General features: G+C 46.7%; 1 protein-coding gene across 1 annotated transcript; it reads right to left on the bottom strand.

Moving 5' to 3' along the window:
* Positions 1 to 132: 132 nt before the first annotated feature.
* On the bottom strand, positions 133 to 26,606 carry Reep5 (receptor accessory protein 5). The gene is made up of 5 exons (XM_085699989.2): positions 26,413 to 26,606; positions 25,669 to 25,762; positions 11,893 to 12,031; positions 3,220 to 3,388; positions 133 to 1,661 (listed from the first exon to the last, which is right to left on the bottom strand). The coding sequence occupies exons 1-5, from the start codon at positions 26,528 to 26,530 to the stop codon at positions 1,612 to 1,614; spliced, it is 570 nt and encodes a 189-aa protein (XP_085556115.1). The 5' UTR covers positions 26,531 to 26,606; the 3' UTR covers positions 133 to 1,611.
* Positions 26,607 to 27,045: the final 439 nt, after the last annotated feature.

The following is a 27,045-nucleotide window of genomic DNA, read 5'->3' as shown; positions in this document are numbered from 1 at the left end:
GAACCGACTCCCTCTTCCCCAGACTGCCACGAGTGCATGCTTGCACAGTGCTACACACACACATACGCCCACACATATCACTCACACACACACAAACACACACAGAGTATAATAAAAACGTATTTAAGATACTTCGAGACCAGATAAACATAATCTTTATTAGAGTGTATTGTAATTCTTCTCTAATTCTTACTTTGTTCAATCAATAAACTTTGTCACAGCTGTACACGCACAGGAAAGAACAATCCACACAGGTCAGGACTCTCCAGGTTCAGGCAACAAGGGAGTCTGGGAACACAGAGGAAGGGACGCAGCACAAGCACTTCTGTCTGGTGGAGCACACCAGGACAGGCAGTATTTACGTAATGGCTATGATCACGTTCTGCAGGTGTGGACAGAGCTCTTTCCCAGAACAGCAGCAATGCTCATCTGAATGACTGAGGTGGGGAAATAACTGCAGCACTAACTCTCTGGAATATTTAAAATTTAGTAGGAATTCTGTAACTTTCCATGCCTTCGAATGTCACACAGATGCAGATAACTGCTCTGCCTCCAGCCAGACACAAGCTCAAGCCGTTTCCCATCCTGAGTCATGCTGTTATTCTAAGATGGGCAAGCAGGAGTCAGCTCAGACCTTCTCCCATGGACATCCACTTGCGCTGTGGGAAGGGTGACAGGGGTCCTGCAGAACGCACTACGAAGGAAGCCGGAAGCAGAAGCGGGCATGTCTGGGAGGTACCTTGAGTTGGTTTTAACAGAATATGGAGAGAGGAGAGACTAAGACACTTGCTACCCAGCCTTGAAGGTGAAACAGGAATGGCTGACACTTCAGCATCAAAACCGGACAAATGTACAGCAGGTGAGATGTGGTATTACCGTTTCTGCAGGGAACCGGAGTTGATCACCGGTGTGTGCGTGTAACTCCCTGTTTACCACTAGTGTGGTGCCTGCTCGACAGACCGTCCTGGCATTCAGCACTAAAGTCCAGAACATGACACAGCCACCTTCCTTTCTGCGTCACTGTGCTCGTCCATGTGTTACTCGGCTGCAATGTGACCTGGAAGCTCACACATGAGAACAGCACCTTCAGCCTTAGCAGGTGGCCTCACAGGCTACAGGGCCACACAACCTTCTCCTGGCCTCTTCCTCTCAAGCACTATGCATGTTCTAGCCAAGCAATAACATTCCCCTGTATATATGCACAAATATATATACACAGATACACTAAAAACACAGAACTACATAAACCATACACCACACAGAGCAGAATCATAATAATCTAGTTGTCAGTACCAGAAAACGCATGCAGGAGAGCCCCGCAGAGCAAAGCTTATGGACATCGACTTCCAGTCTGTCTGGAGTTCCTGGAGTCTAGCGACATGTCTTCCTACTCAGCAAAGTATTTAAAAATGTTTAGATATTGTCCACTGTGTTAGATTTAAATGAAAATGCTCCCTACATATATGACAATAAAAGCAAAACAGCTTACAACACATTCCATTTTTAATACATCAAAAAGTTTCCAAGGCAACACAGTCATCGCCTATGCCACTGTCCCCAGTGTGACGCGGGGCGCTAGGGAGTGACGGCGGTGGGGCCGTCCAGCAGGGCTCAGGTGCTCTTCTTTTCGTCACCCAGTAGGTTCACCGTAGCTTTCTTGACTGTGGGGAGAAACAGAATCATATCAAAGGCTTTTCCAGTGTGAGTTCCACGCCTCCCTAGCTACTAGATAACGTGGGCGACTAGGATGGGTGCCCCGTGTGCGGATGAGCACACAGGGAGGCTCGTGGCCAAGGCTAAGAAGGCTTCCAAGAAGTGGACAGAGTGCCTCTTTAGAGCACAAGTCCTCAAGACTTAAGCACAATTCTCGAAGGTCATCCAGCCTCAATGCTTGTATGACATCATCACCTGTCCTGTCTCCTTCAGTCATCAGAAGCAGGAGACATTGTCATGGTGATGACAGGAGGAGAGAGGGCCCACACCAGCACTGGAAACATCTAGACTTGCTCGCCGTGCCACTATTCCCCCCAGGACAGGACGTAGTGGGTGAGGTGGAGGTGGGCAGAGTCTTCTGGAAGCTCCAGTGAGCTTCCACAGATGGCAGCTGTGTTTGATGGAGCCCAGAATCTCCTCATGACAGCAAAGAATCATGAAGCCATCTCCGGCCAGGTCAGGACATCCTAACTACACCGCTTATCTCTTTCCTTCAGTGCCCTACCCCACCCCAGAGCTGAGGGCTGACCCACCCAGAGCCTTGCGCTTGTTAGGCAAACTCTACTGCTGAGCTGAGTCCACAGCCCCTTCGGTCCACTCTCAATGCAGCGGGCACAGACGGCCCTGCCCTCCTCACACACAGCCTAGGCCAAGGCTCCACCCACGCGTGGGCAGCCCCAGTCTGCCCCTGCCCATCTCTCTGACTCTGATCTTGCTATCTTTCCATGTTTTCTTCTTTGCTTCTACCTCCAAGCTTTTTCACAAGCAGTTCCTAGACAATCTACCCTCAGGTTCCCTATGCTACTTTTTCAAGTCTGACTCAGGACAGCCTTTGTGACAGCTGATCTTGATTTTCAACTTACACACCTGGGACCGCCTCTATCATATTAACCTGTGGACATGTCTCTGGGCACTTTCTTGATTCCTAATTGGCCCCACCCACTGTCATAAAGAAAGGTAGCACTCAACACAAGCCTGGAAGCAGGCCAGCAAGTAGCACTGCTCCCTGACTACTGCAGCCAGCTCCTGCCTGGGCATCCCTCAGCGATGGATTGCAACCTGTTCAGATGAAACAGACCTTTCCTTTCCCAAGCTGGTTTCTGACCCAAGGTTTTACTGTTGCAACAGAAAACCAAATTAGCACAGCCACTTGGTGATGGTTTCCTGATTTCTCTAGTTTAAAAAACTGCTCATCTGGCTTCCGCCTCCCAAATGCTGAGGTTGCAGCCATGTACGGCCACACCCAGCAGCAGAAACGATTAGAATGGCACACTAAACAGGACAACCTGAACTGAATTCCATAGATATTTAGCTAACTGTAGATGATACTCTAAAATATCTGCCTGCAGTGGACAAGCCATTTTCCTAATGTGATGACTGAAGCTAAATGTGTCACTGAGGAAGAAGCAGAGGAATCAGAGAGGACAAGGTGGCCAATAAGTCTGCTGTGTGAGCCTGGGGCAGCACATCTCCTTCACACTGCAGCGAGTTGTCCCTAAGCCTCACCTTCTTTAGTGATGGCATCTGCGGTCTCTTTGGCTTTGTCTTTCACGTCCTTCACCACGTTGTCTACCTGGGACTCGTGCTTCAGGAAGACAGGACGGATGATACGCCGGTAGAGCAGCTCGGCCCCGTTGGACGGGCTCGGGGCCATGCACCACAGCAGGAAGCCACACTGTGGGAAGCAGAGCGCGGGTGAGAGGGGCCCTGGCACTCTGGAACCACCACTCTGGCATCTCCAGATTTTCTGAGGGCTAACTGGAGGCTTTTCTTAGATAAAAAAAAAAAAAAAAAAAAACCCACAACCACTAATGAACCAGCATGAGAAACACAAAGAGACTGTCTCAAAAGAGAAGGAAGAGGAAAAGAGGGGGCTGGGGCTACAGCTCAGCTGCTACAGTGCTAGCTTGGCACAGTCAAAACCCTGGTTCAATTCCTAGCACCACAAAAACTAGGCATGGTGGTATCAGTCCATAATTCCAGCACTCTACATAGGCAGAGACAGAGAATGAGATGTTCAAGGTCATCCTCAGCTACACAGGGAAGTTAATGCTAACTTCCTGGGATATGTGAGACCATGTCTAAAAGAAATAAATAGATAAAGGAAACAAATAAGAATGGGTGATAGAATTACTGGAAAATAAGGGGAATATGAGGTTATAATAAAACCCATCTTGCTTTAAAATTTGTGTATTGCATACGATTTGAAACATAGTGCACGTGACTGCAGTGCACTGTGGAGGGCAAAGGTCAGCATTCAGGAATCAGTTCCCTCCCTCTACGGTGGGTCTCTGAGTCAAGTTCAGGCTGTCAGGCTTGCACTGCGAGCACTGTAAGCCACTGCACCATCTTATCAGCTGAAATCCTTTCTCTGAACATGAATACCTGCTAATAAAAACCAGTGCACAGGGGGCGAGAGGGCTGCTGCACAAGTGAGGGCCTGAGTGGAGATCCCCAACACCATGTAAAAGGCTAGTATGTGTGTGTATGTGTGCGTGCACGTGTGTGTGTATGTGAACAATTGCAGGTGAGCACACAACCTATACACATATGCACACACATTCAGCAGCAGGCTGAAGACCACTTCCTTTTACACTGTGAATATATGTCACTGTGACTGGTTTACTAAAAACGCTGACTGGCCTATAGCTGGGCAAGAGAGACTGGGTGGGAGAGCCAGACTAAGAGAATTCTGGGAAGAAGGGCAGAGTCAGAAGAGTCGCCAGGAGATGTAGAGGGAGTAAGACCTGCTGGAGGACAGGTAAGCCACAAGCTAAGTGGCAATACATAGATTACGAGAAAGGGGTTGATTTAAGTTATACGAGCTATTTAGTAATAACTCTGAGCTATTGGCTAAGCATTTATAATTAATAATGAGTCTCCATGTTGGTTATTTGGGAACTGGTAGACAGGAAAGAAAAGTCTGTCTACCCAACGTGGGGCAATGTAGATCCACATAAAACCTGAGAAAGCTTTAAGAAAAAAAAAAAGGATTCTGACCAGGATCTATCCCTGGTGCATGAGCCAGCTTGTTGGAACCCACTCCCTATGGTGGGATGCCATGCTCAGCCTGAATACAGGGGCAGGGGGGCTTGATCCTGCCAGAACTTAAATGGGCCAGACTTTGTTGATGCCCCATGGGAGCCCTTACTCATGGGGAGTAGTAAATGGGGGGGGCAGGCTAGGGGGGAAGGGAGGGAGGCAGGAGAAGGAGTGGGAGGGAGGGAGAACTGTGGTTGGAATGTAAAATAAAATTTAAAAATAAACTTTAAAAAGGATTCTAAACACACAAAAATAGAGTTAAGCATGGCTTCTTAGTAACTGCCTTTTCTCAGTAGGTTCTCTTTGCTAGTGGCAGGCAGAGGCAAGATGGCTTCCTGGCTCAGTGCTAGCAGCAAACACAGGCATGGCTCTCTGAAGAGGCCCTGCTACTGAACACTTAAGTGGGGTATATAAGCAGAAGGCGGTGAGCTACTTGGTAGAAGTGTGGACCCAACAGCTTCCCAGAGCTGGGATGGTAAATGTGGCTCCTGCTGATACCTCCACCATGAAGTTAAGTTCTCAAGAAACTGGTGGGGAGGGGGGGAAGAAGCTGTCAATGCCCTGTGCTAGGCTGAATCATGGCATCGCTCGGGATAAACAGATCCAGAGAGAAAAAAGTCTCTGAACAGGTTATAGTATGTTTAAATATATATATTTATATATACTTAATATAAATATATATGTGTGTGTGTATACGTGTGTGTATATATATGCTTCAGAAAGAAAAGAGGAAAGTATATAGTCATAGATTTAAAAAATAATAAAATACTTAAAAGGGAATAAAGTCATATTTAAAAAGCCACATAAAGATAATGTGTGTTTTTCATATTATTGTGTTGTCTTTGGATTTTTTGACTGCTGGGGGAATAACAACTGCTAAGACACACTGGGTTATGAAAACTGCTGGATTAAACCAACCTATATAATTTAAAAATGTCTTCAAAATGGAAGTCAAAAGATATGTTACTATGTGGAAGAGGTTATGCTTCTATTTCCACAGAAAATGAAAGGCTGTGAATTCATTCTAAGCTAAAGATGATCATGTTTGATCAAGGAAGACCCCCTGAAAATCCTGACTACAAACATAAAGAAATAAACCTAGAAGAACTACAAGACGTATTATTTTACCTGCTCAAACATAAAACAAAAAGATCATCTTTGGCTGACTTGTGTACAATGCACAGTCTATACTTATATTAATATAGATATCTATGTTACCTTTAAAAGTTTATGTATTTTCAGAACAAGGAGTCAGACACCACTAAAAATGGATGGCCCATGTGGTTCAGCATCCAGAGCAGTTTCAAGGCCGCTGGCTAAGACAACTCAGCCTCACAAAATACTCCAGTCAGGACTTAACAATCATCCTGATTTTCTCAAGGTTCCCCAAATATTCTAATGCCCCAAACATGAAGTATTCTAGAGATCTATGCCCATATTCCCAAAAGATGGACTATGGATTTTAATTATCATTTAATTTTCAAGAATAAATCATTCATGGAGAGACAGTCACTTCAAAAGAAGGCATCAAGGGCTGGAGAGATGGCTCAGAGCACTGGCTGCTCTTCCAGAGGTCCTGAGTTCAATTCCCAGCAACCACATGGTGGCTCACAACCATCTGTAATGATATCTGGTGCCCTCTTCTGGCTTGCAGGCAGACATGGAAGGAATGTTGTATACATAATAAATCTTTTTTAAAAAATAAAAGAAGAAGGCATCAAGGTGAAGTCCAAATTATTCACCAGATTAATTAAGAATCACAAGAGATCTGTTTCATGAGTTTAGGCAACTCAGCATGTTTGAGTCCTTTTCCTGTTCTGTAGGATTTTAGGAAAATCATGATCTTTTTAAATGTTTTTTCCTTACATTTATTTATTTACTTCATGAGTATAAATGCTTTGCCTGCAAATATGTATCATGACATATGCGCATACAGTGCCCACAGAGGTCAGCTCCCTCTGGAACTGGAGTTATGGAACCACCATGTGGTTATGAGCCACCATGTGGTGCTGGGAATTGAACCTGGGTCCTCTGGAGGAGCAGCCAGTGCTCTTAGCTGCTGAGCCATCTCTCCAGTTCCATGATGTTTTTCTCAGCTGGCAGTAGAGCAGCAGCGTCATCCAAAGTTCTCACTATTAGTGGAGCTCTCTGAAATGCCATCCACCCACAGAGACACCACTTTTGGGAAATCCAGTCAGAAAGATTCTCTTTTCTGCATGAATTAAGGCAAGGCTAACAGATGGGACCAGAGTCAAATGTCTCTAGTTCTGTCTTCCACATGATTACTCTGTAGAATATACAACCAGTAATCCACTTGGTATCTCCTGGTGCCCTCTAGTTTCTATCCTGAGACAGTAAAATAATTACTGCTCTCTACCTACATTCTCGGCATTTTCAAGTTCTCATATTAAAAATTAGGTTAATTACTGTTCAACTCTCAAGGCAATACTCAGCTATCAGCTTTCAAAACTCCACCTTAATTTATGTAGCTATTTTTCACACAGATGTGATCTCACTTTTCATCAAGCTCTCCTCCAAGTGCCAGCTGGTAATTCTCCTAGAGCAACCACACAAGCCCACTCTTACCCACAGTTCAGACGAAGAGCACATATTGCTTTTACTGGACTGTTGTGACATCAGTACTGCCACGATGAATCCGTACACAAGTCAGACAAGTCTGTCTGGCTCCAACGCCATCACCATCCAAGAGCAGGGATAAACACTGATAGTCAAGGACCATCCTGGCAAGAACTTAAAGCTAATGCCAGAGAAAATATATTTCAAGGGCTGGAGATGCAGCTCATGATACAGTGTTTGTCTAAAATGCACCAGGCCCAGGATTCAATCGCAGTAACAGGGATTGGGGGTGGGGAGGAAGAAGAAGAGGAGGAAGAGGGAAGGAGAAGGAAAGGGAAGAAAGGGGAAGGCAGGGGAGGAGATAGAATGGGAAGGGAGGGGAGGGGAGAGGGAGAGAGATGGATTTTATGTATCAACTTCCTACTATGCTACAATGAGGCCATCATTTATGTTTTGATGACATGAAAGTAGAAGAGAATGAAACAGGGAAAATATGCTCAAAATACAATATAAATGTGCAAGCAATGGCCTTATGTAAACTTGTATAATTAAGGAAGGAAGAAAGTAGGTAAATCTATATTTTGGAAAACCTTTGCAATACAGCCACAGAAAGGTGACAGGCTAGATTTAAAATCAATTGTTCAATAAATAAATAATTAAATAAAATTTCAAACTGTGCACGATAATTTGAGGTCACCTGAACAATACAGTAAAACGCTGTCTTTTGGAAAAAGTAAAAAAAAAAAAAAATATGACTGCTCTTCCTGAGTCATAAAATGAAAACAAGCAGGGAAGGGGGTAAGATTTGCCTGCTTTCAGGTCCTACTAAAGTATCTTATTTTCATTTCTGGTCCTCTGACAAAAAAGTAACTCAGGGAGCCAAAGGGTATGTGTAAGCTGACAGGCTCATCATCGGGAGCCGGCAAGGCAGAAACTCAGGCAGCAGCAGGCGGCTCATTCAGGGTCAAGTTCAACCTTCTTACGCGGCTCAGGACCACCCACAGGTGGGCTGAGCTCTCTGACAGCAATTAGCAATCAAAATAATCCCCCAGCCAGGAGGTGGTGGCGCAGGCCTTTAATCCCAGCACTCAGGGAGGCAGGGGCAGGTGGATCTCTGTGAGTTCCAGGACAGCCAGAGATACACAGAGAAACCCTGTCTCCAAAATAAATAAATAAATAAATAAATAAATAAATAAATAAATAAATAAATAAATAAATAAGACAGAAAGAAAGAAAAAGAAAAAAGAAAGAAAATAAGAAAAAAAAAATCCCCCAAAGGCATGCCCACAGGCTAACCAACTGTGACCACTTCTCTGATCACTCTAGACAGTCAAGTCAACATGGACAGAAAAAGTTAAAATGAGAAGTGCTGGGTCCGGGGAGGGACGGTGCAGTACACAGAGCACTGGTGTGGAAGCGGGGTGGGCTTTAAGCCCTGTGCCTGGCAGGTTGGCAGGTGGAGACAGGCTTCCCCCAGAGCAAGCTGGCCAGCCAGACTAGCAGAGGTGATGAGCTCTGGGGTCAAGAGCCTCTGCCTCAGTGAATGAGATAGGAAGCAATGGAGGAAAACACCGACACCAATTCTGTCCTCCACACATTGTGTTCATATATGTGAACACGGATACACACACACACACACACACACACACACCCCAAAAAGAAATGCTATCATGTTCTTCCACAACAAAAGAAAAAGCATCCTTCTGCAACCCTCATGCACTGTGAACATTTCCCTGGGGCATCATTATGACAGCGTCATTTTTTCAATTCAACAGAAACTCAGATGTCTGTTCTAACACAGTACTGTTGCTGCCAGTACGTTACAGGTCCAGTTTCCTGTACACTCACCCTCACCAGGCATTCCGATTTTTAAACTGTCTGCCGGGCTGGCTTGGCAGCACACACCAGTGTTTACTCACAGCAGAGTCTCAAGAGACTTGTCTCAAAAACGAAACAAAAATCTGTCAATTTAGTGAACAAAATATTTTATTAACTCCCTGTGTTAGTTGGTTTTTGTCAACTACACAAACCTGAGAAGAGGGAATCATTTCATTTTAATTATTTTTTATTTTTACATGTCTGAGTGTTTGCCTGTATGTATGTCTACGTACCATGTGTGTGTCTGGTGCTGGTGGAAGCCTGGAGTTATAAACGGTTATGACCTGGCACATGGGTGCTGGGAATTGAACCCAGATCCTCTGCAAGAACAGTCAGTGTTCTTATCTCTTCAGAAGAGGGAACATTAACTGAGAAGATGCCCCCACCAGGTTGATCTCTAGACAAGTCTGTGAGGCGTTCTGATAACTCATGGATGCGGACGGACCCAGCTCCTGTGCCAGTGTTCCCCAAGCAGGTGGCCCTGGTTTGTGTAAGAAAGCAAGCAGAGCAAGCCAGGAATCAGCACCTCTCCACGTCTCTGTTCAGCTGCTGCCTCCAGGCTCCTCCCTGCCCTGCCTCCGGATGGACTGACTGGCAGCTATAGGGTGAAATAAAGCCTTTCCTCTCCAGGTTGCTTCAGCGAGTGTTTTAACTAAGAGCGCCCGTGCCCCACGTCACGGGGAGGCTTCCAGGACACTCACAGTCACTTTTTTCTTTTTAATTAAATAGCTACATAGAAATTCTGCCTGGTTCTTTCTTCACTTACAGAAATTCTAACATTTTGTGATTAGTTCCTCATTTGATACAAATGTTGTAAGTAGATCCTCCTGGTCTGTCGGGATTTGACAGCTTTATACCCTGTTCTCATATATAAATTGAGTTCTTAAAATGTTTAGTTAGTCAAATTTCTCCAATCTTTTCTGTGATTTTTGAATTTCTTCTTGTTTCCAGACCTTGAAGTTTAAAAAACAAAACAAAACAAAAAACCCTCCTACATTTTCAGATTTTAGCACAGGAGACCGTCTCTGTGAGAGTGGGGGCGGTCACCAGCCAAAAGTCAGGATTTCCCCAGTCCTCAGGCTCTGGCAGATACAACTCACAGGCATCTTTGAGGGTGCGGAGGGGCAGCTGGAGGGGGGGTCATTCATTTGCTGTTTCCTCGGCTGCCTCCGTCTCCCCAGGCTAGAACTGACTCACCCACTCAAACTCTAGCATAAGTGGGTGTGGCCTTTATTTCACGGCTGGACAGAGTTTATGAATCCCTTGGAGGAAAATTGGTTTTTAGACCAAAATAATAAGACACTTGATGAGTACACTGTTTCTAAAGAAAACAACATAATCAATCCCAGACTCTGTCAGGAGCAAAACCATAGCGAATGATGCAAAATTCACAACAGATCGCTTCCAGCTCAAAGAAGTCAGACGGCCGTGCAAGCCTAGTGGCCAGGGTGCAACTGCTGACCGTGTCTCTGACCTCACAAGTGCACACTTACACACACTCACACAGTCAAATAAAATTAAAGAGCCCAGCAAAAATAGGCTTGAAAATTATGAGAGTTGAAATAAAAATCCCAACACATGCATTAACTGCAGAATGGCTGTAGCTATGTGCCAATGTTATTGTATGTATATGAGAGTTCAGCTTATGTGTGCCCGGCACCCATGGAGGCCACAGAGGCATCAGGTCCCCTGGAATTACGGACTGTTGTGAGCAGCTCTGTGCATGCTGGGAATGGAGCCCGGATCCTCTGCAACTGCAGCAAGCGCTCTCACCACTGAGCCGTCTCTCCAGCTCTGACAATGGTTGTTTTTACGCAAAATGCAGATTTTTTTTCAAAGTCTGTCAGAACGACTTGAACCTTTAAACTATGTCACGTGTCTGAGCGGTAAAATGCCTACAATGGAACGGGAAAGAGGCCAGCCTGGAGTCCTCAGAGCTGGACACACCACCTTCTCCAGCCTGGGAGCGGAGGCATTAGTCCTATCACACCCACTGACTAGACGCAGGGCCCCTTTTGTGGAAGACACCTGGGGAGCCAGAGGACCAGCTTGTCCTCCAGTGGAAAACCCACCACCATATCCACGACATCGACAACCTTTTCCCTCTCGTTCACCTCTGGGCAAGCCAAAAGCCTACAGAGATCCAGTTATGAGTCTCAGTTTCCTGTCCTTTCCCCCAAATGCTGGCAGCCTGGGTTAGTCCTGTACCAAAAAAAAAAGTTTGACTGCGCTGAGTTGACTACCCCAGCAGCCAAAGTTACCAAGATGACTTTCCCAACCAATTAGACATTTTCTTCTCCAAGTCTATTATGAGAATTACATGTCCCCCCCTCCAAATAGTAACTCCTACTCAGCACCAGGAACACTGAAAACATGCTGACGTTTCTTTCTTTGTGGGGTAACGGTAACACCTGTGTCAGGTCACAGTGCTTTCTTCCACTTCGGCAATCACCAAACACAGCTTTGGACACAAACTGCCCTAGCTCTTCCAAGGCCTTAAACAGAGGAGGGGGACATGAATCCTGCCTTCTTGGCTGTAATGGGAGACAAGAGCCACTGGTATCCAATATCTAAGCCCCTGCTCCTACTATTCCTGGTGTAAGGGCCCTGAAATGGAGTCTGAGAGACAGAGGGCAAGGGAGACACAGATGTGGAGGAACAGCTGTTTAGAGGTCACGGTACCTTCAGCATGTAGTAGAAGGGGAACCAGGACAGGAAGAGGTCAGAGAAGAACTCGGCAATGCTGAACACACCGTACACCACCCAGTACGTCAGCCACTGGGTGTCATCATCTTTGTTGGGACTCTCGATGGCTTTCATCCTGAAAAGCAGCACAAAAGAAAATACACTGTCAATTACTGAGATCCATTATTCCCCCACAGTCCGCTCTCCAACATCAGGCAAATGTATGAATGGGGGCAAACTAACTCCAGCTCTTGGGAGGCAGAGGCAGGGGGATCTCTGTGAGTTCCAGGCCAGTCAGGGCTACATGAGAAGACCCTGTCAAAAACAATAAAAAAAAAAAACCCTTCATAATACCCATGGGATACTTTTTTTGTTTTGTCTTTTAAAGAAAGAAACTGTAGCAAAGAGAAAAGAAACAGTATGTGTTACAAGTAGCACAGCCGGGCTACACCCAGGACCACCTCCAAAGCCAGTGCTCACCAGAGCACGCCACTCTCTTAACTACAAGACCAATTCCCCACCAGACTGGACAGGCCTAGCACAATGTCTGGAGCACGGTGGACAGTTAATCTTCACCAGTTAATGCACGTACACTGGGAGGGCTGCACCCTCGGCTTTGGAAGGTACCACTGAGATCTTGTCCTGTACTAGAAAATTGGTCACAGAGCAAAAAGAGTAGAGAAAAGGTCACGGTCTCAAAGTCAAAATCCCCAGAAGACCATGCTATCCTCCTGCCTACTTACTTGGGCAGGAGAGGTTTCCATCAGACATGACAGTCTGCTGGCTCACAAACCTAGAAGATGACCATCTACGCCCACCCAGAGGAGCTGGTAAAACAGTATGTCTAGTTCCTTCTTGAGATCTATTGTTCAGCCTCTGGAAGGCAGAGGGCAGCCACGTGCCCTCAGAACGCTGCAGAGGAGCCAGGTGTGATGACACACAACTGCCACACCAGCACTTGGAAGGTGAGGGCATGAGAACCTCAGTCTCAAGCCAGACTGTTGTTTCCAAAGACAATAATAAGAGGGCTGGGAAGATGGCTCCGTGGGTAGAGCACAGGTGAGGCCTGCGTCCAGATCCCCAGCATGCACAGCGGACGTGGTAATGCGTGTCTGATCCCGCACTGCTCTAGCAGACAGAGACAAACAACCCTCAGTAGTCCACCAGCCACCTAGCCGGCTGGACACCAAGGGAGACAGGAGACCCTGCCACAAACAACGAGGAAGGCAAGGACTGACACCTGATATTGTCCTCTGACCGCTACAGGGCGCCATGGCAACCATGTGCCACCCCCCAACACACACACCAAAGACGACAGAGTCGTATCAAAACACATTCCAACTCAATTGAAAGATTACAGAAGCTCCACACAACACATTCTAAAAGGGGAATGGCCTATTAAACACATCTTAAATATTCAGAAGCCTTTATAAAGGACAACAACGAAGATGTCCAAGATACACTGCTGAGTATAAAACATTCTAACTTTGTGTGAAAACAAGACAGCAAACAAATAAAAGATGTGTTACGTGTGCTGACAGACCAGTACAGGTATCCAGAAAGATTTCAGAGTACAAAGTCAGCCCCGACACTGGAGTAACAGATTTTTACTTCCTTAAGTCTCTGAGGTGAGCAGGAGGAAAGGGGCAGAGGAGACTCCATGCGGAAAGCTCTGAGCTCCACACGCTACCACTGCCTCCTAGGAGGCCATGCTCTCTGGAGCTTCACTAGAAACACACACCAAAGTGAACACACTCATTTAACTTCTCTCTTGAGGAACTAGCTAATAGATTTCCTTATTAACAGTCTTCTCTAACAATGACACGACCTGTGCTTTAGGGATTAAAAGCCTTCGATATTATACACACAGAGAGACAGAAGAGGCGCAAAGCCTATCAGATGAAATGGACTCCTCTGAACTTTCTACTTAATGAACTACAAAATATTAACTACGCTCAGTTAGGATAGCAGTGCGTGCCTCCTTTGGCACCTCGTCCCCACCCTGCCTCCACTGCTCATTCTAACCTGGGGCAGCATTCATACTCTCTGGGCTTCAGCCTGCTCATCTATCAAGTGATAAACCTTATTATGTTTCTGTGACAATTACAGCAGTTAGCATATGCAATGCATTTATAAACACTGAATGGCACAGAATAAATCTGTGCACAGTAGGTAATAATTATAGTATGGCAATGCTTCCTAGTACTCATAGGGAGGTGAGAAACCAGAAAAAGACCAATAGTCTTCTGACTACAAGCTGGTAGAAGGAATATTATCAGTTAATAAGGCTAAAAGGAGAATACACAATTATAGATGGATTTTAATTATACTCCCAATTCTATGTGCTGCAAGAGTAAGGAGTTAGTTGAAACCCTTAAAGTCCTGTTTGCAAGTTAGTAGGAAAATTTTGGATACCGGAAAAACATTCTTTGGGCCAACTCTGGAAGATACACTGGAAAAAATTATTTTCTTTGATTTTGAACTGGTACTGATATACACACAAGGGCATTCATGAGCCTCTGCCAGCCCACTGGGGCTCAGCAGTCAGTGCTGGCTGACTCCATCCCTGTTGGCCCACCTATTTGTTCATAGTTCCACAGCTGGTTTTGTTTGCTTGTTGAAACAAAGCTGGGAACTGGGGTTGTTCAAAGGACAGCAGCAAACACACAGGAAGAAAACCAAAGGTGAAATGGTCCCGAGCTCCCATCTTTGCTCCCTCCCAAACCAAATGTCATCAAGAGAGCAGAAAGCATCCCTGATCCAGACGTGACTACGCTGCAAGTCTCGGGTGATAAAGATGCATTCATCACACGCCTCTCCGGTAAGGTTGCTGACAGCAGAAGCAGCTCTGCAGAAGGGGCAAGGAGAAGCATGTGGGAATTTACACATGTGACACCCAGGAGGCTAGGGTGAACTCAAAGCCAGTCTGCACTACGCAGGGATACCCCAAATAAAAAACGACGCTCTTCCTGGTTAGCCTTTACGTGTGCTTGGGCAGAGGCGTCTATCAGAGGGGAGTTAGAACAAGAGTCAACGGAAACAAAAACTAAGGAAACAAATGGATTTAAGCTCTTTCTGATGCTCCTCTAGACAGTGGTCTGCATCAAGACGAAGCTACGTCCTATTGGCTGTCAGAAACTCGCTCAGGTGGGTGAAGGCAAAGGTCTGAGAAGTCATGGCCGTGGAAGCCGCTGGCGCCATAGCATCCTGACCCTCACCTGCTGTGAGTCCAGAGCAGTTCCAACCAGGAACTGGAGAGAGGAAGCCAAGTCTGTTCAAGGATACACTGTGGGTGCCAAAGTGAACTTGGTTATCACTGAGGGCGAGGGGAGATTTCTGAGCTGACAGATTCTACTGGGGCTCAGTAGGCCCCAAGAACTGGTAGAACCCGAGAGCTCTCCCATCTCTCTAAAGAAGGTGACGCCCAACAATCTGCTGGGAGCCCAGGACTAAGGCAGGCAGGAATCAGTCTTCCTACTCCACGTGTCCGGTAACACAAACACGGACGTATTGCTCTGAAGAAACAGTGCTCTAAGAAAAACAAGAGCCTGCAGAACATGCTTAACTTTTGACCATGAGACTGAAAGACGCCAAAGAATGCCAGCAGGAACAGATGCCACGCGATGTAGGCCGTCCTCGCTGAGAGCTTTTACTGAGTCGGGTCCGGTGAAAGTAAGTAACAAAGAAATGATCAGTCCCCACCCCGAAAAAGAAGGGAAGAAAGTGGATTTAAAACCCAAACCTTGTCAGTCCAGGCTAGGTAGACTCTGCCTGGGGCGACCGTTCCACTGAACCAAGGCAGAAAGACCACAAGCTATACAGACTCACAGTACTGAAGAATAAAACATCCCTGCTCTTTTCAACTGTGAATAATGGTGGTTTTTAGCATAAGGTTTGAGCACAAGGGAAAAAAGACAAGAAATAACAAAAATGAGTATGGGGAAAAGGAAAGAAAGAAAATAGTATTTGGAAATACTCATAATTCTTAACTTGTCTCAAAGTTCCATAAAGTTGAGATATTCGAAGTATGACAAAATCAGTTTTCCCCTGTAGCTATAAAAAGAACGACGCTGAATTCAGCCATTACAGAATGGCTCCCATGACTCTATACACACAGGAACAGTGAGTTTTATCAATGTGAGCCGGAGGCCAGCAAGATGGCTCGGCTGGTGAAGTCAGACAACTCAGTTCCATGCCCTGAAGCCAACGGTAAAACAGACAGGGCTTGTGCCTGTGATCCCAGCCCCACACTGCAACCGCAAGACGGGAGGTGCAGTGCACTATCAGACTGCTAGCCACTTGCATCCAGCACCCTGCCACCCTGCCAGAAACAAGAGAAACTGCTGCAAAACAAGGTCAAAGAGGGGAGGGCTGCAGAGCTGGCTCAATAGCTGAGAGCTCTTACTGCCCTCGCAGAGGAGCCGCACTCAGCTCCAGCACCTCCACCAGGTGGCCCACACCTCCAGAGTCCTCAGACACCTGCATACATACATACACACACACACACACACACACACACACACACACACACACACACACACACACACACCACCCACAGATACTCTCATGTGGACACAAGCTTGTGCACACATATAACTTAAACCATGAAAGATAAACTTTTAAAAAGTCTAAGGGGTAAACAAATGACAGACATGTCCTCTGCCCCCAACATGTGCTCATTTGCCCTCTCCACACCCTCACTGAATACAAATAATTTCCTCTAAGTTGGGCTGTTGTCAAACGGTAGCACAGCTGGTGATCCTCAGCTCTGTGCTAGCAGGCCTCTGTTGTCTCACACACTTAGAGACAAACCAGTTTACATAGTTCATGTGGTATGTTCATAGTTCACTTACGATTCAGTAAAACGAGTAAGTCTATCTTCAAAGCACAGACTTTACCATTACGGTCAGTCACGCCCATCCGTAGGATCTGAACAAGACGACTGTATTAGCAAACCGACAGGTGTGTCTGCTAAACACAAACAAGACGAGGCTGTGCCGTGTAGAGAAACAAGAAAACCTGAGGAAGGTAGCGCTCAGCTCCACAGAAGACATTTCGGATTTCAAGGTCGATCTCAGAATCACAATATCTGTCTTGCTTCTGGTCACCGCAGACACGAGAATTCCTGATACAGCAACACAGTTTTCCCATCACCAGTGCTTCACATAAGAAGGCATTTTAGGAGGCTGACAGTGGCTCAGTCGTGAAGAGGACTGGCTGCTACTACAGAGGATTCAGGTTTGATCCTAGCACCCACATGACAACCTCTTCTGGTTTCTGTGGACACCAAGCACACAACAAGCGAGCAAAATACCAATACACATAAAATAAGAATAGTTTTCTTAAAAGAAAAGATATTTTAAAGTATATGAACTATTTTGCTCCTATGTAAGTAAGGGAAAATTTTTCCTTCTTCTTAGAAAAACAAGAAGATAAGGAACTATGGTGGCCGCAAATGTTATTCTTTTGGTCTGGTCCCTTTAAGGGCAAGCCATGCCCACTCCCAGCCACTTCTGACCCCCTGGTCGCCATCCTAACCCCTTCCTTCTGTTCCCTCTCTTGGCGTGTGCACACGTGTCTCTATGTCTCCTCTATGTCTGTCTCCATGTCTTTCTTTCTCTCCCTCTTCTTTAAGTAATAAATGTTTACCTTTATGTTTAGCCTTCCGTCTATTTACTATGTCCTGTAAGTCTTTTATCCCGCCTGGCTGCATGGCTGGTACCTGCCTGTCCGGGAAAAACCCTCTGCCGCTCGCCTGCCTCCTAGGCCTCCCAAGTGCTGGTACTAACATGTGCCACCACTGCCTAGGTCTCCTTCTGCTGCTGTTGTTTGCTGTTCTGTTTTCAGTGAAGAAAATGTGTTTTCAAAACAAGAGATATGACCATGACCAAGAGAGCAAGAAAGGCTGATAGCAGAATGAGTCAGACAATCAAATTAATTCGCTTATTTACTGTTTATACCATGTGCCACACACCAAACAAAACAACATAGATGAGATGGGTTGTGTTTAGTAGGTTTCTTAACTGTGGAGAAACTATTTCTCAGCTAACTATACAAAATCAGTGAAAAATAGAACTGTTCCTTTAATCTTTATTTTTAAAATCTTATTATTTATTTGCTTGTGGGGTGTGATGCTGTTTACTACGGTGCACATGTGAAGGCTGGAACACAAGAGAGTCTGTTCTCTCCTCCCACCATGTGGGCTGCAGAGAGTGAGCTCAGGTCATCAGACTCGGTGGCAGGCGCCTTTATCTGCTGAGCCATCATATCTGCCTTCCTTTACTCTTTAATATTTTCCTAAAGGATCCAAGAGCCAACTTAATGACAAGCACACTGTGTAAATAAGTCCACAGCTAAATCACACCAGGACAACCATTGTCAATAAAACCAAAGGCTGGGTAACTAAGTATCTATGTCAAGTATGGTATCATAAAGTTTAATTTCAGCCAAGGGGGATGGTACATATCTAAAATTCCAGGACAGGAGAACGGAGGCAGGGGGTAATGAGTTCCAGACCAGAGAGAGTTGCTTATTGAAACTGGTCTCAAAAAGCCAAGCGCTGGGATGTCGTCATCAGTAGAGTGTACGCATAGCGTGAGGCCCTGGGTGTATCCCCAGAGCCTTGAGAAATTAAAGCTACGTGACAAGTAACCGAGAGCAATTCTAGCATGTTCACGAAACATGGAAAATGCCTCCATGTGTAGGTATATAGGGCGGGGGGCACCTTACCTGAGAGATAGGGAGACATTCTGCATAATGTGTTCACAGAGCTGATTTAATACAAAAGCTAACACCAGAGTGCAATTTCCTTCACTACATAAGGTCACTGCATGAATCTACAGGGCCACACGAAAGGCCACATGGGAAGTATCTAACTAAGATCCAGATTAGGGATCCAGGCTCCATGGGGTCACACACCAGTTCCCACCCATGAACTGCTGTTAGGACTGTGAACCCCCAGATCCTGAATTGCTTGCAAACAACTTGCTTTTCTCTGCTCTGAAACAGCCTGCACCTGCTCTGAGCACAAGACCCTCAGGAGTTCCTGGTTTCTGGTGGGTTTGGCTGGGGTGTGGCTATCAGCTAAGGATCCCTATTTAAGCTACCCCCAAACACAATAAAAGGGGCATTCTTGGGGAATTCAAGGATGACCGGTGTCTCTGTCTGTGAGTCTTTGTGTGTTTCAATCTCCAGCCCCTTGCCCAGCTCACGAACTGTATGGTAGTGCATGGAGTGAAGATGGGCGTGGTGTGCTACAACCTGCAAAGTCTGTTACTGTCACTTCTGCCCCCTGTCTGTAAAGGTGGGAATTACCATAGTATTTACATAACAGGATTGGTGTAAACATTAAATGAACTATATTGTGAAGGCCTTAGATATAAGATATATGTAATTTTCAGCTAAATAAAATGCTACACAAGTGTCCAGCAGCCTTGTGAAAATAAAACTCTCAGGGCTGAAGAGATGGCTCCACAGTTAAGAGCTCTTATTGCTCTTGTGGAGAATCCAAATCCAATTTCTAGCACCTTGGGATGGCTCACAACTACCTGTAACTCCAGCTTCAGGTGGCCCAATGCCTCTGGCCTCTTCGGGTGCCCACCCATGTTCATGTATCCCCACATGGACTCACAATTTAAAATAATAAATCTCTATCTCCTTCTTTCCCTTCCTCCCTCCGTGTGTGTTTGTGCCCATCCCTGGGCTATCACTTCTCCTTCCTCAACTCCTTCCTTTTATTATTCTCTGGGGTGGGCAGGGTCTCAGGCTGGCCTCCGCATAACTTTGAACTCCTGATATTCCACCCTCACTTTCTAAGTGCTGGGATTACAGGTGTGTGTTCCCCGTGCCTGACCACGGAATGTCATTTCAAACTAAAAGGAATATGCATTAGCTCAGTGGTACTGGGCTTTAGTAGCACCCACAAGGCCGTGTTCAACCCCTACACGACAGAAAGAAAAACTAAAGTATACTAAACACTAAGGGAAGGTGATACACATCTGACCTCTAAGGCTGAATTCCGGCAGTTCTAGGAAGGTGGCAGCCTGAGTTTTCTAAGCACATATGAAATGAAAGGAGAGGAAGACACAGATGCTTGTGCAGAATTTTAGACCAAAAGCTTTCTGAGTAGGACAGAAGACCAACCCTCCCCCTTTCTTCTCACTGCAGGGCAATAATAAAAATAGAAAAATCAAATCATTAGACTTTGTCTTACGATTCCACTTGTACAGAGAAGCAGGGACAGACTCGTGCCCCTGGCTGAATTAGCACCGCACCAGCCACACTGCCCAAAGGTCCTCACAGGTCTCAGGCATGGGCTAGTCTATGAAGGTGCAGAGTCCCATTCTCGGCACCATTCTCGGCTGGTCTCAGGGCCTCTTAATTGAGCACTGTTATTAAAGGCAGGGCTGCGCTGAGTCACAAAAGCCACAAAGCGCATGATCCCGCCTATGAAATGCTCAGAGCAGATCCACGGGAACACGTTAGCTAAGGGTTCCCGGGAACTGAGTGGGGAGACATGGGAATGACTGTTAATGATTTCCTTTTGGGGGTGACAAAAATATTTCAAATTGGACAGTAGGAATGTTTCTACAGGTTGTGGACATGTTGGACATGAAGTGTACACTGGCCTATGGGGGAAGATATGGGTCCGTCCTTACAAGTTCTATTGTTGTCTGCTGTGGCAGAGGGAGGAGACACAGGTGAACCTGCCAACATTTCCTGGGAACAAAACAGGCTGTAATTCTCTTTCAGGTGGCCAGAGTGTCCAGAAGCACAGAGGTTAGGGAGCTCAAAAAAACTGCACAAAGAAAAACAGAATGGCCCCAGGAAAGGAGGCCTGGGAGGAGGCCCTGGCTCCCCCTCATCACTGTTTCCAGGCCCCCCCACTAGCTGAGTCCTGACCTGGAGCCAGATGCACCTGAGCTTCACCCATGAAGTTCTCAAGGGGGTGAGTAATGGAAAAAGGCAGGCGGCCAAATGAGCTTTTCCAAATTTCATTTCCACACCCTGCAATCTCTAGGCCCAATACTGACCTTTAGATGCAATCTCTGTGCCCCTTCCTTTAATGGGTACAAGGGGAGGAAACAGCAAGAACAAAGTTGAAAGGCCAGGAAAGAAGGAAATAAATTCTGGCAGACCTTTAGCCAGATCACCAATCCCTTCCAGAGGTCTCAGCAGGCATTTACATTTTACCTGAGAGCTTCTATCACGTGACCCGTTATTCACACCCTCTCTGATGCAATCAGGAAAAATACAACCACCTGGAGCGGAAGGCGCGCACACGCATGCCACTCACTGCCAGCTTTGCCCTCAGCAGACCTACACCCCTTTGGAATCTCCCTCAGCACTCTTCCCTGTCACACAGCCAGGCTGCTGCAGCCTCAGGCCGTGGCTCCCTCCGCTGCCTCTGCCAGGCTGGTTCCAGCTCATTCCTAAGTCCTAAATAGCACTGCAGATAAATTTCAAAGAGCCATTCCTGTTACTCCCTACCACACAGCTGCCTGCCTCTTCTGAGAGCTCGCCAGCCTTTCAGCCACTACTTTACCTAATTCTTGCCTGCTCCCCAGCAGCAGAGTGTCTATGCAAATGGGAGTGTGTCTCTCTCTCTCATTCCTTTCCGTATCTAAAGGGCACCAGCAACTGGCATATGGCTGACATTGACATTTGCTAAGCAGACGAACCTCAAGTTTTGAAGAATAACTATCTGGGGGAACAAAGAGAACGGTAAGGGGAACAGAGAGTGACTGGGTGAAGGTGACCACTGAGGCCTGAAGTTCTAAGAGACGGGACCTTTAGAAGATGATTAGGTTAAATGCTCTGCTTGGTGTGAGCGACTCAAGAAAGCTTGTTTGCCCCTTATGCCACATAACTATGCCACGGATTGGCGCCATTTCCGAAGCAGACAACAGCTATCACATGACCAAATCAGCTGGCAGCTTGGTCTTGGAATTCTCAGCCTTCAGAAATTAGAACAAAAATGTCCTCACCCCTAAATCATTTATGGTTATACTAGCCCAATGCGACTGAGACAAGCAGAAACCGTGGTGGTGGTGGTGGTGTGTGAATACGGGTTAATATGGCAGTGCGCGTGCACGCGTGTGTGGGTTTGTCTGTGTGCCCATGTGGAGGCCAGAGCCAGACTTCCGGTGTCCTCCTCTACGTCTCCATGCTACTTCCTTGAGACAATGCCTCTCAGTGAATCAGAAGCCTGCTGTTTCAGCTAGCCAGCTTGGCCATGAGCTGCTGGGCTCTACCTCCCTCAACACAGGCACGTGCATGTGTATATGCCCAGTTTTCTACGTGGGTGCTGGGGGCGCATGCTTGCATAGCAAGCACTCTGACCCACTGAGCCATCTCCCCAACCCCAGGAACAATGATCTGCGTACTACTCAAATCTACCATTTGTTAAAGACTTCTCTCTTTTGAAAAACTGTACAATCACAATAGTCATGGCTAAACAATGAATAGACTTAATTAAATTAATATTGGCTGCCTGAACGTTTACTGACTTGGGTCTGTATGCTTTTTACTGTGTACAGATCTCCTTTTCTTTTCCCTTGCCCGTCCTACACAGAGCAGAACACTGAGGGGGTCTCTGACTACTCTGGGAACAGAAGGCTATTTTTCCCTCCCTTCTGCCCAGTCTTCACACTTAAAGGTACTTGTGTGGTGGTTATTATTGCCTCTGTACCAGAGGCTCTCAACACTCTCTGCACATTAGAATCCTCTAAAAAGTATAAAAGATTGATAAGCCTTTCAGACCCCCAAGCCAAGACCGTATCCCAGACTGCGTAGATCAGAACCTTGGGGGATCTACAGAAAGGCCAGTTCATACATACTAACACCGGTGGGAGCAGTATTATAATCACTGAATACTACTTTCTGGTTTTGGGCTGAAATCATTCAATGTCCTTTATTACATCTTTAGTGTTTTTCTAACTCTGACTAAAATTTACTTTGCCCCAGAATATAAAAACTAAAAAGAAAATAAAGCAGATGTATTTGTTGACTAAATTCTAACCCTGGAAAATCTAACCCCTCGACAACTTAGAAATGACCAGCTGGGCTGCTAGAACTTCTAGCAACAAACAGAAACACTGAACATCTTGTAAGTAAAAAAAGACAATAATACGTAGACAATGAAGGAATAAACAAAGAAATAATAAGGCTAGAAATGGCAACTTTAAAATTGCTTTGACAGCCAGGAATACACAGAGAAACCCTGTCTCAGGAAAAAAAAAATCACCTTAAATATGGCTGAAAATAGCCCAGCCTAAGATTACTTCTAGACAAGGAAACACACAACCTAGTTCTGTCCCCGCCTTTAGTCACATGCACTTGTACATGTATGTGGACCGACATGCTCCATCCAGAATAGATGGTTTTTTTTGTTTTGTTTTGTTTTTTGAGATAGAGTCTCACTACATGGCTTGGAACTCTCTATGTAGACCAGGATATCCTTGAACTCACTAAGATCCTGCTGCTTCTGTCTTCCAAGAGCTGGGATTAAAGGTATACACCATCGCGCCCAGTTTAGAAACAGACTTTAAATTTTTTTTTAAAGTTTTATTTTGTATGTTTAAATATTTTGCCTGCATGTGTATGTATATACAACATCCCCGTGCCTGGTGCCCGTGGAGGCCAGGAGAGAGCTGGGAGTCCCCTGGAACTGGAGTTACAGCCAGTTACGAGCTGCCCATCAGGGTGCTGGGAACCAAACCTGGGTCCTCTACAGGGCAGCTAATGCTCTTTACTGCTGAGAAGGCTCTCCACTCCCAAGAAACAGGCTTAACTCTCTACAGCTCACATAAATAATCTATCCATGCGAACAAAGAAGCTATGTTTATCACACAATTATGTCGAGTAGCCCTGACGGAGGAAAAAGAAGGTTATGTCATCAACGTTTTAAAAAAAAATCCGTATTCTGGGGGAAGGCACAGTGACTCAACCGGCAAAAGGCTTCCTCAAACCTACAGCCCCAGTTCAACCTCCAGAACCCACATGCTGGAGGGAGAGAAACAACTCTAAGGCACACACCTGAAAAGGTCCTGTCAAAGAGGGTAACTTTGTTACCACACGCATAGCTATTTTGGACAAGGCTGTTCGAGCATTTAACATCAAATATCACTAAAAGGGCTTCTCTACCTTTACTGCAGTGAACCAGTTTTCCTACTCTGCCTTAGTGGTCCTTGGTACCATCACAAAACTGGCCAGACAGAAGCAGGAGGAGCGAAGTTTACGGTCATCCTCAGCTACACAGCAACTTTGAGGCCAGCCTGGGCTATTTAAGACTGTCTCGGAAATGAAACACAACAGCAGTAAAAACATTTTCTCCCTTCCAGCATATGTTAAGTTCCAATCTGGCCAGTGACAGTCACGTGCTATAATATTATCTGTGTCTTGGCTTCCGAGTGAAATGTTTTCACCTTTATTTTTATCACTATGGCTGAGAGGTTTCAGAAACCAAACGGATGAAACCACCAACTTTGTTACACTATGAAACAAAATTCATTTGGGGAGAGAGGAGCAATTCTGATTTGAAGAGAGAAATGATAAATTCAAAAACAAACATTAAGTTATAAAATAATAAATACTCATTAAATCCTAATCTTACGGTTCATTTTCTAATTACGTGAATAATTTATATAACCATGGAGCTACATTATGAATGTCTTTTACAAGGTTTGTTATGGTGTTTCCAAATTTGCTTTTGATATTTGGCCTTGGGGCTGGAGAGATGGCTCAGCAGTTAGGAGGACAGGCTGCTCTTCCAGGGGACCCAAGGTTGATTCCCGGAACCCACATGGTGACTCACAACTGTGCAAAACTCCAATTCCAGGGACTCCGATACCCTCTTCCCGCCTCCTCCAGTGCCAAGCACACATATGGTGCCCAGACACAGGCATAACACTCACACACAAAAAATAAAAATTTTAATAATTAAAGAAAAAAAAAGCCTTAAATTTTTGTCATTTCCTTTACTCATCTGCTGTGGGAAGAAGCAGCAAGCAAATGGCCCGGGGCACGTGGAGGTGAGAGGGCAACTTGTAGGAGTCAGCTCTCTCCCCTGCCATGTAGGTAGCCAGGGACTGAACTCAAGGTGTCAGAGTGGCAAACAACAAACCATTGAGCCAGCTCACTGGATCACTAATTAGCCTTTTTAGAAATCAAAAAGCTAAGCCAGGCTGGTGATTCACGTCTGCAAGCCCAGCACTAGAAAACAAAGTTAAGGTGAGGTGAGGTCAGTCTTTGCTCTAAGTATCACAGGTTCTAGGCACGTCAGGGCTACAGCGTGAGACTCGGGATCAAATAAATAAAGCCAACAGTCTTCACCTGCCCCGACTATAACTCTGAATTAAGAAAGTTCTAGCTTTCTTAACTGGGTTTTACAGTGTATGAAAACATATGGTGGAAATAACGATAAGTCATCAATGGGATGCAGTTCACTCCCATTCCTGCTGAAGTCTGTCTGCCAGAGAGCGGAGGACTGAGCTCCACCACAATTGGTGTGGCCTGGATAAGGTCAACTCGTCAGTATAATCTGATATAAATAAATAAATAAATAAATAAATAAATAAATAAATAAATAAATAAATAAATTTTTTTGCTGACAGGAAATGGGAGAACAAGTTAAGGCTCCCAAATGTGTAACCTTAAGCAGTCAGTACATTAACCTTATGGGACTTTGTCGCAAGAACCTGGGCCAAGCAGCCCACAAGCCCTGAATGTGGAGGGCCGTGGAGGGGAGAGCTGGCCGCAGGGTGAGCCACTTACGAGATGTAGGCTGGGTATCCGAAACCTATCAGGTTGCAGAGCAGAGAGGCTCCATAACCGAACACCAGATACAAGGCCACCAGTCCGATGACACCTGGAGAACACAGAGGAGAGAAGCGGTTGGGTGACCCTGCGGACATTCTAAAAAGACAGTCCCCGCCCACACCCACACTTCGAGGTTAGGCCTTTTCTAGGCGTTTTCCTCCTGCCTCGATTACCGGAGAGAAACCGACCGTAAGGAGGTCCGGCCTGCCATCCACTGGGAGCTGTTTGGGTTGGGGACACTGGGGAGGTCTCTGCCTCTCCTCCCTGGGCACGGCCCTCCTGGGTTGGGTAAAAAGAGCTTTCCCCTGCCTCAACTCTTTGGACAGTGCCCGCCTGGGCTGAGCATATCGAACAATCCCCGGCCTCAACACCCCGGGGAGCGCCCGCCTGGGCTGGGTATACAGGGCAGTCCCCTGCCTCCCTTTCCTCCCAGCTGGCCCGCACGGTACATCGGCCGGGAAGCCCCGCTCGGCCAGACCCGGATCCCGTGCGCGGGCGTGGATTGTCCACGCCAGGCCCGGCAGCCGAGGGGTCCGGGAGGTGAGGGCGGGCTCCTCCACCCAGCGGGACACCGGCTCGGCAGAGGCGACACGTCAGCGTCCCACAGCTCCCGGCTCCCAGGCTCCGCTCCACGCGCCAGGGGCCTCCCGCCCGCCCTCCGTCCGCGCCCAGCGCCGCTCCCGGGGACCCGCCGCCCACCGAGCGCGATGAAGCTCCGGTTCACTCCGGTCTTGGCCTCGAGCTTGGCCAAGAGGTCGGTCACGCAGTTCTTCTCGTGCAGGAACCGGTCGAACCTCTCCCTCATGGCTGCAGACATGGCTGGGCCGTTCGCGCCGCCCGGGATGCTCCGCAGCCGCCTGGACGCGGAACCCAGCTGACCGGGGCGGGGCGGGGGCGGGCGGCACCGCGGCGCGTGCACGAAGATCCCGGGAGCGCGCCCCGGCTCGCCCCCGCCCTTCTGGCGCGCTTCCCACCCCGCCCCCGCCCTGCTCTCTTTGCAGCTGCCACGCCCGACCGGGCCTCAGCCGCGGCAAGGAGGTGTCCCCCCCACACCCCACCCAGTAAACAGCAGGAGGTTCCTGGTGCCCGCCTGACTTTTTAAAATCCAACCGGTGCAAAAAAAAGACCCAAAGGGGAGGGCGACCTTGACGTCTGCAACAGATTAAGATTAGTCTGGTGGATACGCTACTGAGCTGAACCTGCGAAGGCATTTTTAACCTAAAAATGGAAATGTGTGAGGGTCCTGAATGAAGTCTGGGTTCAGGCCTGCTCCCCTCCTGGGCCAGGAATCAGCATAGTTTTGAAAACTCGCCTAGAGAAAGTTCACGTGCC

This window comes from Myodes glareolus, chromosome 13 (genome assembly GCF_982192425.1).
Source record: "Myodes glareolus chromosome 13, mMyoGla1.1, whole genome shotgun sequence".
Classification (NCBI taxonomy): domain Eukaryota; kingdom Metazoa; phylum Chordata; class Mammalia; order Rodentia; family Cricetidae; genus Myodes; species Myodes glareolus.
Note: the sequence above shows the minus strand (reverse complement) of the source record. Positions and strands in the feature narration are given on the sequence as shown.